The following is a 14,797-nucleotide window of genomic DNA, read 5'->3' on the forward strand; positions in this document are numbered from 1 at the left end:
GAGACTGATAATGTTGACACCAAGTTTTTGTAAGTCCAGAGAAACTAAGTCCAAAGTCTTCTGCAGCTTGTTTGTTTCACTAAATATGAGTGTGATGTTTATGGCATTCAACAAATTCTGTAGACATTTCTGGGCCAAACACACACAAACACCCACTTAGGAGTGCCCGAACAGAGCGGGGAGGTTTCACCCACACATGAAAACATTGTGTACCGCCTGTCTAACCTGAAATGCAGGAATCCTGACAGGCAGGATCACAGGTATAACCTGTGGCTGACTGGGTCCTTATCAAATTAGCATTTCAGTTAGAATATCAACCCAAATAATGACAATTCCTCAACAGAAATCTCAGCAGATAATCAAATTGCAATATGAATGTTTGACAATCGTTGACAAAAACATTAAAATACATTTCGTATTTAATGATTGAATTTTAATTAGATCTATATTTCAATTTAATTGTTTGAATTGATTAAAATAAACACAAAATTAGACTACTCTCTGATTTCAGGTAAGGTAAGAAGCCTCTTTTATGTAAAAGTACAGCCAAGAATCAGCTCTGAGCAGCGCGCATGCGCTAATTGTAATATTGCTGCCTTCATACGCTTTTTGTAGGCTCGGACTGCCGAGTTTCAAACTGCCCCAACCCAGTACAATGCTGATACTATAAATTAAGAACTATAAACGTTTTACTATTTTGATCGTTTTTTGCATTTTAAGTAGTCTATAGCCTGTTAGTCATATAGTATATGTGTATCTGCTTCAAAACAGGGTTAAAAAGTATTATCAGTCTCAGATTAGACTCATGGCCATGAGGTTAAAATTAGATTATTTTAGAAATAATTATATTAATACATACATCAAATTAATGAAACTGAGATAAAAATGGAGCCTATATGCCTTAAAAATGCTGAAAATATAGCTTGTTTTTCTTATTATTGACTGAGAGGCACAGTAGTTTGAATTTACTATCAGTATCTTCTGTTTTAAGTGTCGTTCTTGTTGTTAAACTGATATGATTTTCTTCTATGTGCCATATTTTTAATAAATACATTCATTTTTGAAAATGTATCAACATTAAAATAAAAAAGACTTTTCACAGCATAGGTCTATATGGTTTGGTCAGAAGCAAGGAAATCACACATCATACAACATATTAATCAAGAAACGCCCTACATCTTTTTAAGCTATATAATACTAATAACATGTACATATTTTAATATAGATTGCATCCACAGCGTTGTTGGATCGTTCGTGTGGAACTATCTGGACCTGTCCGACAGCCCGTGAACGCAGCACTAACAGCAACACATTCCCAGGCAGGCAGCTCCACAGCAGAGCCCAGAGTGGGAATGAGATTCAGCCAAAGTGCATGAGAGCGTCGTACCTGGATAAACGGACCGAGGACGGTGTCAACAACCGATAAAGTCAACGGATGGACAGTGAGATAAAGGAGCCCAACCTCTGTTAAGCTGGAGAAAAGAAAGAAAGGCCATTTACAGTGAGTTTATAAGAACAACTGAGAGGATTTGGTAAGTGGACACACGAGGAGTGAGTGGGACCGTGGCAGATGTAAGATGACATCGATGAAGAGGGATTAAACTGCAGGGATGTTAAGAAAATGATGTGAACAATATCTACACAGTAAGTGAGTGACCTGAGAGCCGACAGGAATGGCTTGATTTGTCACCCCGGAGGAGACAATACTGTCAGAGGCACTCATGTTTCTGTGGAAGAGAAAGAAAGTTTGCTGCGCGTCACTCGGATACAAGCAGTCTACTTTGTGAGAGACATCGCTGCTGTGACTTTTTTCAGAGCTCGACTGTTCCTTTGTCGGCTCATAACTGTTCACAATGTCCAAGCCCGCACTAAAGAAAAACCACTGGACCTCAAGAGTGAACGAGTGCTCCGTGGGTAAAGATGCCCGCGGTGACTTGAACGTGCCACTGCGCGGCGGCGCGGAGAACGGAGAGTTCGCCCACATCGGCCAAGTCAACGAGGATGTGGTGAATTACAAAAGTGGAAAATTAAATGAAGGGGAACTGCTGCTGGAGGTGGAGAATCTCTCCATTTCGGGATTACCCTTGTACGACATACAGACAGTAATAAAGAACTGCAAAGGTCCCGTCAGGTTGAAAACTGTCAGGCAAGGTAAGGACTGGAGGAGGCAGAAGCATACGCCAAACTCCGTTCAAACTTTTGTCCCTTTAATGTTGTCCAGTTTTATGTAAAATAACATGGGTTCATACATTTGCCGAAAGCCCTCTATTGTATCAAAAGGAGGCTTTCTTAAATTCGGCACTCTCAAAAGGGACAATTAAGCGTTAAGGACTGCAAGAGGCAGGGGCACACGTCAAACTCCGTTCAAACTTGCTCTATTTAATAATGTCCAGTTTTCTGAAACATGACAGTGGTTTATACAGCTGTGCCAATGCTTTTAACCGAAACAGAAGGAAACTCTGCTCAATTCGGCTCAAAGAAAATGTGCAATTAGGCTTAAAATGTAATCAAAATAGAAACGTTTATGATGGCTTTGCTTCCAGGCATGAGTTCTGCAGAAAGTCTTTTAAGTTGGTAATATGTTGGAATAAATGCTGCAAGTTTACTGAACCGAAGAGTATCTACCAAAACTTTAAGAAGTCGTGACATTGTACACCTGTCGACGAGCCTGATTTTTGATTTGCGTTTGGCATTTTTTTTTTTCTTTCCATACCAAAGAAAATAGGCTACCACCTGTCAGGTCCAGCTGGATGGAAACATTGAAGGTTTACATATGTTGTTTATTCAGCTACCCCTTTTGTTCAGTCTTTTTTCCAACCTTTTTGAAATGACTCACATGTTAAGAAACTATTCCAAATAATGTGTCCATTTAAATGGCATCTTAGTTTACCAGCAGTCATCTTTTATGGAAAACAATGCTGTCAACACCTGAAATAATCATATTCTAACAGGTGTCACTCACCCCTTCAGATGAGATGGTCAGTTTTCCCTTGATTTAAAGCAGAATTTGACCTATATATCGGCCCACTAATATTATCTGCCAGATATTGGCCTATCACAGCAATATCAGTCTATATTGGTATTGGCCAACATGTTGCTGGTATGCACTGATATGAAAGTAGAGGCTGTAAAAAATTTCAGGGAGTCGTGACATTGTAGACCTGTCAATGACAGATCTTTAAGAGTTTTAGCATACTTTTTTCCCCTACCAGAGTTGTCATGCCTCTTTTTCACCTGTATCTGTTGGGGCTGAGTCTTTGGAACAGGCTAGACCGGCAACACTCCTCTAAGCACCTAACAGGAACGGGGACATCAAGCACCTAACAGCATCAGGCCAGTGCGTCTGGTCCGGCTAGTTCATGGTCAGCTTGACTCAGCGGGGCCGGGCGGTTTGACACTGAGCCGCTCTGACAGGCTCCAAGCATGGCGAAGCAGACTGCTGAAGGGATGCTCGGAGCCAGGCCGGGCCACACTGACTTCCTGTAGAGACAGACAAAAGAGCAGCCACTCTTCAAGGACAATTTCACATGTTTATAACCTGTGAACGCCGGCAGCTGTATTGTTAAGGCCTGTTCAGATATGGCACCAGACGCTTTTAAAGTAAAACTGAACTTCAGCATCTAGCTGCATATCACATTGTGTGCCACCACATTATATTTGGGAGAGTGTTAAAAAAAAAAAATCACTTTGGCGCTAATATGGATGAAAGCTCTGTTCTCCTAGTGAATAAGAAATGGACTCTTCTTGTGCCGTACAGTCTCTGAACAAAGGCAAACTGTGACAAGCTACTGAAAAATCTTAAAGTGAAGGAAAAAACCTTCAACTGAAGGTGTAAATATCCTGTTTGTGATGGGGAGAATCGGGGTTAATGGAAAATGTGCTCCAGCTCTGACAGTATCAGAGGCCACAACGTTCTCAACCTTGGTTTAATTTGTTGACAGTGAGCATTTGTGCGCTCTGAAATGCTGGTTTTCATTCTAAACAAACACTTCATCAGTTCTCTGAAGGTTTTTAACCAGTCACCTACTGTAGTGTTTGTAGGAATATAAGGCTTCAGACATTTGGCTCTCAATAGCTAAAATTTAAGTTTTTCTTAAAAATTCAGCATATAGCAACTTTTATGTCACAAATAGACCTCTTTCACAGCAGCCATATTGACATGAAGTTAGGTTTAACAGGTGTTATCAGTGATAATAATTAAAGTCCTGTTACATTTAGTGTAGCAGAGCCTTTTCAGCGAGCCAACATGTAGCAACACCCTGACTCTGCTGCAGCTGAATGGATCCTTAATTATTATCATTGGTAACACCTGTGATTAACCTGCTATTTCATGTTAGCATTGCTGCGGTGAAAAATGTCCACGCTTATTGTATTTTTAAACTTAGGTATAGTATGAGCACAAAGAGAACAAACCAAAGAAATTGAAAGGTGCTGCACACAGGTGTTTTCTTTCTGCTAATTAGACCTGTACTTGTGTGGAGGATTGGCGGGGCTGCGCTGGTCATTATGTGACGTCACCAAACAGGCACAGGTGTCAACAATGACATTAATTACGTCCCTGTTATTGTACATGCTGGCTCACTGGAACACTGTCATGACTCATTCAGATACTTGAATGAAACAGCCATAGTTCATGTCAGCATATTGCTGCATATAAAATATATTATACTATATACTATAAGATTAAATTCAAGTCATGGTTCAATACTTTAATTGCCATATCAACATGGCTGACTTGACTTTGCCTTGTTGAGCTCACTTAAGGACAGAAAAAGATAAAAATAGTAGAACTACTCACTCATAGAGCACAACACAATAAATAATGCATAAAAACATACCCAAGTCATATAATAATCATAAAACCATATGTACAATGATCATAAAAGCTTGAAGCAATGGTTAAAGTAAAATTAGCCACATGAGAGAGTAAACTCTTCTGCCTGGACAGGACAGTCAGAGATGTCAGTACACTCCCACAGTCCTGAGAAGAGCTCTAATCAGGCATAATAAGTGAAAACACCTGTGTGGTTGAATCACAGATGCTTTAATTCACTTTCAAAGTGCTGGTATTTGAATTTTCAGAAAATCTGTGTTTTTGTTCATGCTCAAACACTGAGTTAAGTATTGTTTACTAGATTCCAGGTGATTCTGTGGCCGGAGCTGCGGGTTGCTCGCCTTCTCCTCTTCAGTATCTGCAGGGGTAGAGTTTTCTGATAAAACTCCTGCTGCTGCGAGAAAACGGCAGTAAACAAATCAAACTGCCAAGTGGAGGACATCTTTTTCAAAAGTTTGCCTGTCGCTGAGTACTGAATTCAGAAGCCTTTGTTGAATCTTTGTTATTGTGGTGCATGTAAGTTGGGAACTAAAGTGTAGAAACAAAAAGAGTTGAGAAAAATCAAAAATTTCAAGGCAACTTGCTGCAACATATTTTGAGTTTTGAGCCCAAATTCAAACTTGTAAGTCTTGAAAAGGTTTTATCAATTACTAGGCTAATTATTTGTTGACATCATTTTCTTTTCTTCTTCAGATAAAAATGAAGTTTTGAGTTTTAGAAAGCCAAAAATTATAGTATACCCCTTCAAGTAAAAGTGAATAACAGTTAATATTTTAATATTTTGAATGAAAACCATTCAGGTGAGGTTCTTTGTTTTTCTACAGGTTATCTGGGAATTTTATTTAGCCTTCATGTAAGTACTTTCAAGAATGAATTCAAAATTTTAAAATTCAGTTCACGTTACCTCAGCCAGGGTTGATTATGCACCCCCCCCCCCCCCCACATTCTTTCTGCACTTTGTAATGACTTCAGACAATAAGAGGAAACTCGCTGCTCACTTTGAACCAATCAGGAGTCTCAGCTCCCCCATTTTCCAGGACCCATCTGGGGATGTCGGGTGTCACTGCCGTACAAAGTCACATGATCAGATTCCATTTAAAGTTTTTAATAATTCACGCTGTCTGGGAATTTCCCTCCCTAATCAGCCTTAATTGGGAAAATATGCTTGGCAACAAGGGCCATCTGTAAAATCTAAGTGACCTAATTTTACCCAGAGCCTGTGCCATTTTCTCACTTTAATCAAGTGAGACGTGTGGAGAGGTACTACTGCAGTGTCTTGGCTCACCGATACCCACAAAGCTGTTGACTGCCAGCTGTATGAAAAGACGTGTTGAAAAGTGTTAGGTCGGTAACTTCTGCACTCTATTCAGACCGTGCGCACACACACACACACACACGCACGCACACACACACACACACACACACGCACACACACACACACACAGAGGGGCATTTCTAGTCTCAGCTGATAAGAGACCATAACCAGGTCTGCTGCAGAGATTGTAATGTTTGCTTTGGGTATCAGTGAAACAGTGTTACACTCTCTCACACACTTACTCACTGCAGAACACACACCCTTTGCGCTTACGTTGAGCCCAAGCCATGAGGAGTCCACTTCACTGTGTATTGATCGGACAGAAGCTGTGGGAAAATAGCTGGATTATGTAATTAGTGAGTGTGGCACACAAACACGCAGATGCACTTTCACCCTTTTAACACGCAGCTACTGACCTTGTACTGATGCAAGTTAATGTTTAATACTCAGATGGAGATGTGCCTTGTTTGCAAACAGAAAGCCACATTATGGTGACGGTGAGGACTTGACAATCTGATAAACTGCCAGAACTTGTTTATGGATAATCTTCATAAGAAGATGACCTACTGCTCCACATATGCGGCACGGTCACCGGGTAACACTATGGATAACACGCACAAACACATGCTTGTACAAACGCACAGTCACGACAGAGAGGGTTCAGATTGAGAGCAGATTAGTGTCATGCTCTCTCTGGTGTTAGTACACATGTTGGGTGTGTTACTAATCAGGGAAATTTCTTTGATAGTGTGTCTGTGTGTGTTCTTGTGCTTTATTCTCCATGTGGACAGGAAAATTGGGGCAAAGGCAGAATAGATTTAAGTTGTTTAACAGAAAAGGCTGCTTTACACCTCTCAAATGCGGAGATTTCCCTCTCTGTTTATCGCATTAAACTGAATATCTTTGGACTTTAGACTGACAAAATGAGACATTTAAAGACATCCTCTTGGATTTTGAGAAATGGGTAATTTTTCACTGTTTTTCTGACATTTTATAGATGTTGCAGCCCCAGATTAAACATGACCATTAACTTTAGTCTTTGGTGTTTTTGTACAGGGGAAATCCAAAATTCACAGGTGTCCTCGGGCAGGACGTATGCTGTGTGTGTGTGTGTGTTTGCTTTGGCAAACAGGATTTGCTACATGTAACCACTCTTTCACACATACTGGAAATTTGAATCCTCTTTATGTAAAAAAAACAACCGTTCCCTCTCCCAGACCAATCAGAAATCTACACTACAGCTTCAGAGTGTATTTCTCTCCAGCCTGCATTATATTATACAGCTGGTGTGATGAATGAGGCCTTACTAGCTATAAATTTCTGGAAGCAGAAAATATTTCCCCTTTCATATTGTGGTGCGTGTTGCTAACTAGAGCCCTCCTGTGTTACCAACCACTGCGTGTGTGAGTGTTTCTGGCAGGGATTGCATATGGAAGTGTTTATTTCCTCTCTCGCAGCAGGAAGTTGGACACCCCTCCTTGCCTCCAACCGTTCTTCCACCTTTGTATTCTCTGACAGCGGTGGAACGACTTCACTTCCTCCCTTGTAGCCTGGCTTTAGGAAAGATCTCTGGCTTCAATTTGAGGGTGTGTGTTTATATGTGCGTGTGGGGAGCGATAGAAGTCACATGTGTACAGTATAAGCATCTTGCCTACTTTGAGCTGAATTTGTGTTTATGTCTGTTGCTGTTCGGTTTAAGCTCTGCATTTAAATACAGTGGAGGGAGAGTCAGTTACCAACTAAATAGACCATGAAATGCTGTCTCACTAATGCAGCGTTTTTTGTAATCCCACTAAAGAGGCACATATGCACATGTGCACCATCTTTTCTCTTGTTTGCAGAAGAATTGCCTTTCTCTTCCTAATTAGCTCAAGTGTAGGCTGTTGTATTGAGTGTGAATGGAAATTGGTCACACTTGGCACTTGGTGTTACACACTCTGTCAGAGGACGAGAAAGGCCAACTAATTTACGATAGTGAGTTTAGTAGGGCGGGGGCAGTTCCCTCTCCTTCCCTTTGAAGACTGCTCTTATCCAGCGTCCTCATATGCACGGTAGAGGAGGAATGCCTCAAGATTTCGACACGCTTTTCGAAACCAGTTCTAAGGAAATCTGTCAACACTCTCTTTTCTCAGTGGTCAGTTCCTGAGGATTTGTAGTACGAGTCATTTCACCGCACTGCTTTTTTTCCCCCCATCTGTCAAACCATGAAATGCTGAGCTCCTTATGAGTGTCAGGACACACAGGAAAATTAAAGCTCTATAAGCTTAATATCAGGCTGCTTTGGTTCAGTACCCAAGGTACCTGTTTAACCTAGCCAAAGTGTTAGGATGAGTTGACAAATCTACTCAAAAGGCCATCACTTATTCCCACTCTGCCAATCCAACTGCTTGGTTAACATAATCCCTCAGCTGGGAGGTACGATGGTGCCCAGTGTGGTGAAATTAGCCTGCAGTATCTGAGCAGGTGAACTTTTAATCAAAGGTTTTTATGAAGTATTAAGATAATGAAAATATGCATGTTGCTTAAAAAGTAACTTAACTTACACAGTCACTTTATTACACTGTCAACCAAATAGATCCAAGTCCCATTCTTTAGCGTTAAAAAAGAAGCTATTTTCCTTTTTTCAGGATTTTTTTTTCCTGTAGACCTCCCAAAATTCAATGACTTGACCCCGTAGACCTTTTTCACAGCAGCCATATTGATAGGAAATAGTAGGGTAAACACAGGTGTTATTAATGTTACAAATTATGGTCCCTTTCCATTTGTACACCTTTCCAATACACGTGTCGGCTTCGCATTACTCTGTTTGACTTGGCATGTCAGCCCAGCTCAGCTTGAGTTGAGCAGCTGTAAAATGGCAAATACATTTAGTTTCCTATTAATTCTTCACAGTGAAAGTCCTGTGATGTTTTTGTTATTTAAAAGCTTTTGTCATGAAGCAGCAAAATCAAGAAATGTTAGGATTTCATCAGTGGTAAAGAAAGTGAACAACGAAACGGTAAAATAAAGCAGATGCGTGAAAGTACAAACAGCAACGCAGGAGAGAAACTAAACTTCAAACCACAGAGATTCTGTTAGAAGCTACAAAGAGAAACTGAATGCACAGAGAAGGGGGGGGGGGGGTCATCGCGGGATGGTCGTGATGGACAAGCAGTCCACCTTGGGCATGACACAGCACAGCTTGGTGCAGTAGAAGTGGTTATGGAAATGTAAATCAGTGTGTCACGGTTTGTCTTGCAGTGGCCAAAAGTGCCAATAGAAAAGCCCGATTAGTGTAGCAAAGTCTTCCCAATGAGCCAATATGAACAATAGCAACCGCAGCCTGACTCTGTTTGACCTGAATGGAACCTTACTTAGTATCATTGGTAACACCTGTGTTTACATTACTATTTGTGAAAAAGGTCTGTGATTGTTACTCTCCATTGCCTTTGTCAGAGCCTTGCTGAGTTAAGCTAGACGTTCAAACTACTTTGAACCAACATCTCAGTGAGTCGAGGTTTGAATGCATTTTTTGAATTTCTCAAGGAGGTGTGTTCAACTTTAATCTTGTATCACCGAGACATTTTCAGGTTTAGAGTGTTAACATCTTTCGTTCAACCAAAAATAACTATCAGTACCAGAGCAGCCTTTTGAACATTAAACACTGCACATGTGAAGTCAGCAGCAGACTGATGACATGTTGTACCAGACACCAACCTGCAGTCACTGCAGAAGTAGCTGACGCTTCACAGTCCCTCTGCCCACCTTCATTGTGCGCTCAGTCTTTACAATGTTTGACGATAGGCAGTTCTGTTCTGTGTCCTGTGTTAAGCCAGGAACAGGATCATATGCAAGCCTTGCAGATAGCAAGAATGTGTGTGTGTGTGTGTGCGCATGTATGTGTGGCCGTTTGAGTGTGTGCGTGCCAGAGAGGCTGACATGGCCAAGTGTCTCTGTCAGCTCTGCTGTTGTTGAAGTCAGATGAGATGTGGTTAGGCCTGCAGCGTGCACGACGAGGAAGCAAAATGATGGGATTCGTAGTGGCTGTGGGCATTATTAATATGGCTGAGACTCAACCCAGTAGCAAGTGGATGTGCTCAAGAAAAATGCTGCTAGTCTCTTGAAAAGTTGAAGGTTTTATGAGTTTTTTATTATCTAATTCAGCAGGGACTTAACTTCTGCACAAAGAAGCATAGTTAAGTGCTATTTTTGTATCTCCACTTCATGTTTCTTTAATATCCTATTGCCGCATTTGACTTCTTTTGACACAAGCTAGTAAAATGACACTTGGAAGCTTATATGGTGTTAATTTGTTGTTGTTAATGCTAGTCATCAGCTTGTTATCTTTCTAGTTGTGGCTGCACACAGAAAATCTATACTTTATCTCTCAGGCCTCATGATATATAAAGGCCTTTCTTCCGCCGTCTGCTTCCTTCCTTTCTTTACCTTTAATTACATTCTGGTTGAGGCCTTGGGGTCTGTTTACACAAATCCCATTAATGTAAAGTCTTTGGGAAGCTTACCCATGCACATTCATGTGCTCACGCAGACAAAACAAGGGAGCATCTACAGGTTTAGAGGAGAGTCTAGCCCTGATTAAGAGGATTTAGGCACGAGTCTGTCTGTTTGTCCGTGGCAGTGAGCACACACACACACACACACATGGGCACACACACAGGTCCAAACTCCCGGGCTCTTCCTGCAGTGGCAATTATTCGGCGCACAACAATGCCTTGCTGAACCACACTGCCTTATTCCTCCTCCTCCTCCTCATCTTTCCTTGCTCTATTCATCTTGTCTGTTCTCTTTATCTGTCCGCTCTCAAGTCTTCATCTATTCTCTCCGCACTCATTGTTGTCTGACTATGGGAATTGTGACGGCTCTTATTATGGGTTCCAGCTGAGTCTCCCACCCTGTCCCTTTCCTGCTTTAGTATTGAAAAGAATCGTCCAACAGGTCACTTCACAGCAGTTATGGATGACAGTGTGTGGCAAAGCATTGAAGGCAGCTTTATGTGGGTGGTAGACACTGTGATTGGAGAGTGTAGGGGATTATGAGAAAAAAAAAAAAAAAAAAAAACTTTGTGTGAAACATCTGACGTAAGTTTTTAGGCTTGTGAATGACCGCTAATGTATATTTTATCTCTTAATGAACCTCCAGTGGGCATGTTCCTCCTAGAAGTATTTTACTAATAGCTCAATGCAGTCAGTGAGGTACTTTTGCTCTTAAAGGACTAATGTCTAGAAATTGGTGGCATCTAGCAGTGAGTTTGCTGATCTCAAACACCTCGCCTCTCCCTCTCCTTCCAAGTGTGTAGGGGAACCAAAAGTGGCCTAGAGCCAGTGTTTGGTTTGTTCGTTCCAGACTACTGTAGAAAATTGGTGGTGCAATGTGGCAGCTTCCATGGAAGAGAACCGGTGGCCTCTATAGATTTGAACAGCTTATTCCAGGGTAACAAAAACACAACAGTTCTTATTTTCAGGTTATTATACAGTAATGAAAATGTACTCATATGTAGTATATTCCATTTCTGCTATATTCTGTCAATAAACTCCCCAGATCTCTAGAGCTGCAACAATTAATCGCTTATTAATTGACTATTAAATTGATCCCCCACTTTAATATTAATAGATCAATAATTTTGAGTTATTTTTTAAGAAAAATGTCCAAATTCTCTGATTTTTATTTTCTCAAATATGAATACGTTCAGATTTCTTTACTCCTCCCTAACAGTAAACCGAGTATTTTTGGGATGTGTGCAAAACAAGACATTTGAGGATGTCAGCTTGAGCTTTGGGAAACGCTGATCAACATTTTTCACCATTTTCTGACATTTTATAGACCAAACACCCAATCAAATAATCGAGAAAGTAATCGACAGATTAATTGATAATGAAAATACAGTTGGTATAAAATATAGTATAAAATACAGTTAATATAGTCAGTTGCAGCTCTATAAATCACACATTAGACCTTTAAAATAATAGTTCTACCTTTAGGGAACATGCATAGTTGCTTTCTTGCTGAGAGCTCAATAAAAAAGATTGATACTACTCTCACATGTACAGTAAATATGTAGCTGGGGCCAGCTAGCTTACCTTACATAAAGACTGGAAGTAGAGGAAACCAACTTGCCTTGATCTGTCCAAATGTAACAAAATCCATTATTATTAACATACGAAAACTGAAGCATGGAACTTGCTGCTTTGTACTAGGATTATTGGTCTAAGAGAAGTTACCAGGCAATCTGCACAGACTCCAGGAAGTTACTGCTCCCAACCAAGCAATAGTGTGGCACATAATACCTCGTTTTCACAGTTTCTATAAGAAAGTGAATACGTGTATTTCCTAAAATGTTGAACCAGTCCTTTAATCTCCCTGAGAAAATGACAGTAATCTGTCAGGATTTATTAACTATTAACTGAGCGACCTACGATCCTGTCATGAAAACTGACCTGGTAAGCAAAGCTTCTGAAATCTAAGAAGTGTTTGTGTCTCTGATCTTTTTGCAGTTGTGTAGTATGTAGATAGAAAGTGCCTGCAGTTCTCCCATCTGGAAATATCAGCCAGTCAGTGTGATGGTGACCAACTCTGATTTGAAGCAGCCTTGATTGAAAACGCATGTGTGCTGCGGTTAGGTGGAAGCCTTCAGGACCATATGACTCTGGTAATCTCCTATGATGACAGGGGAGATATGGTTGTGTCATCATCAGCTTCGCAGGTGGCCTGCCAGCTCTGATGGGCGTTCAGTAATAACTGTTTAGCAGCTAAGGGCCAGGTGACCCTAAAGCTATCGCAACGATCTGACATCCCTGTGTTGAACTGCACAGCTCTGTCTGATAGCTGTGCATCAGCTGTACTTGTGCGTCCCCTAAAGCTGGGCATTCACAGAGTGACTCAATCACCACATTCAACCACATTGTACCACTCAAATTGAAGTCTATTGTTTCCAGTATTTTCATGCCTCTTCCACTTAGCGGAATAAACACTAAATGATTCAATACACTGTATGCTGGGGACCACACACAAAAGAGTCCGTACTTTTGGTGTGTGCTTTGAAATGGAACCTGAGAAGGAAGAATGGTGTATACTTATTTGTGCCAAAAAAGAACAAAAGAAGTGAGCTGGATACCAGAGTGGGAATTAAGAATAGTTTTGTGCATGTTCTGTATGTTCATGTTCTTGGAATTTTGAAGGGTATATTATTTTATGAGGCAGTTCTACAGTTTGCTATTCCACATGTTTTCAATTTCATTATGAAAACTTTTGGCTGTTGTTAAATGTTTTGGCTATTGGCTATGGTTGCTAGGGTTAGGTGAAAGCTGCATACAGAGTTGGTTCAGATCTTGGCATTTTGTCGACAAAAGTACCTCAATTTGGGTAAAGAGATTTTTGGAAGAGCTTTCTTGGGGCAAAACACTAAGAATAGAGACGACCTAATACTTTATCAACACCTCCTTAATGACTGAGACACTTAATGTGGGCCAAACATGATTGAATTCTCAGTAATGCTTCTTATCCTGCCGTCATATTAACAGCGATTTGGAGCACAGAACTGTATAGTTTTCTTGAAAGTCTGTGCCAAGTAGTTGCAAACATTCTTTAAAAGCACAGCTCAGCTCTGTGACAGGTTCACTGCTTTGATCGTCTTGGTAGCAGCACCATGGCAGCACAAAGTCACGCTGTCCCACTGTGTGCGTTTGTGTCTGATAGTGGAACGTAAAGGTCAGTATGCATATGAGCACTTAAAGGTCACTACACATACTGTATGAAAACTACAATAGAGAGACTTTATTCTTTTTTCACAGACAGAAGCGGTCCGTACACTCATCATCTACTGTACAGGCTTCATTAAACCAGTACAGTGAGGGAAATGTGGCAGATTATACTGATAGAATCTTAATTAGACAAGCAGAGACTAATTAGCAAAGACAGGAAAAGGATTGAGTCTTAATTAAGAGGTCACCGGTGTCCATTTTCTCTCTTCACTGTTGGCATCAATCACAGATGTTAATGTCTACTCTCTTGAAGTGACTTCTATTAATACGACAACTCCACTGACCCACCCTGCCCTGCTTTTTCTTTTTTATCAAAGCTGGTAAATATGCCTGATGATAGATCTTGGAACTTGAAAGTTAGTTTGGATTTTTTCAGTGTATTAGCTGCTGTAGATTCTGGTCAGCATGTGGCACCAACACAGAGGCTAAGCAATTAACTGCAGTGGATGTGGTCGACAACATAAGTGCCACCTAAAAAAGTCTGTTCTGTATGAAAAATATTCTTACCACTTTACTTTGCTGTCAGACAGCTGTTTTTGACAGGAAGCCGTCTGACAGCTTGTTTGACGGCAGTGTTGATCATCTTCACCAACACTCTTCTTTTGCTGTATAGGCTTCAGCTCTCCTTCCTGAGTGAATCTGACATCAAATTAAATCCACTTTATATTTGTGTTCCCTCTGACAGCAGCTGCTGTAAAGTAGATTCTGCGCAGTAGTCTTTACATTTGCTTTTATAATTCAAGACCTTATCTCACTGTATATGACATACCAATTGAACTTATGCAACACCAAAGTTAACCATTTTACAACTTGCTGACAGCGAAGAGGCTTAATGGAGACGTTGTGTTATCTTGTCAGGACTGCATCTACCCGATGACTCTATTCTAATCC

General features: G+C 40.7%; 1 protein-coding gene across 8 annotated transcripts in view; it reads left to right on the forward strand.

Annotated features, from left to right (window-relative positions):
* Positions 1-1,323: 1,323 nt before the first annotated feature.
* magi1b (membrane associated guanylate kinase, WW and PDZ domain containing 1b) overlaps positions 1,324-14,797 on the forward strand; it is a 187,716-nt gene continuing 174,242 nt past the window's right edge. For 6 of the 8 annotated variants that reach the window (XM_084729343.1, XM_084729376.1, XM_084729359.1 and 3 more), the window contains exon 1: positions 1,327-2,151. In XM_084729343.1, coding sequence (XP_084585469.1) covers positions 1,854-2,151 — 298 coding nt within the window. In that variant the 5' untranslated portion in view covers positions 1,327-1,853. Of the gene's footprint in view, positions 2,152-14,797 lie in introns of all 8 variants that reach the window. The other 2 variants (XM_084729419.1, XM_084729382.1) reach the window with 2 other exon arrangements.

The sequence above is a fragment of the Lutjanus erythropterus genome, chromosome 2, assembly GCF_056507025.1.
Source record: "Lutjanus erythropterus isolate fLutEry1 chromosome 2, fLutEry1.hap2, whole genome shotgun sequence".
NCBI lineage: Eukaryota > Metazoa > Chordata > Actinopteri > Lutjaniformes > Lutjanidae > Lutjanus > Lutjanus erythropterus.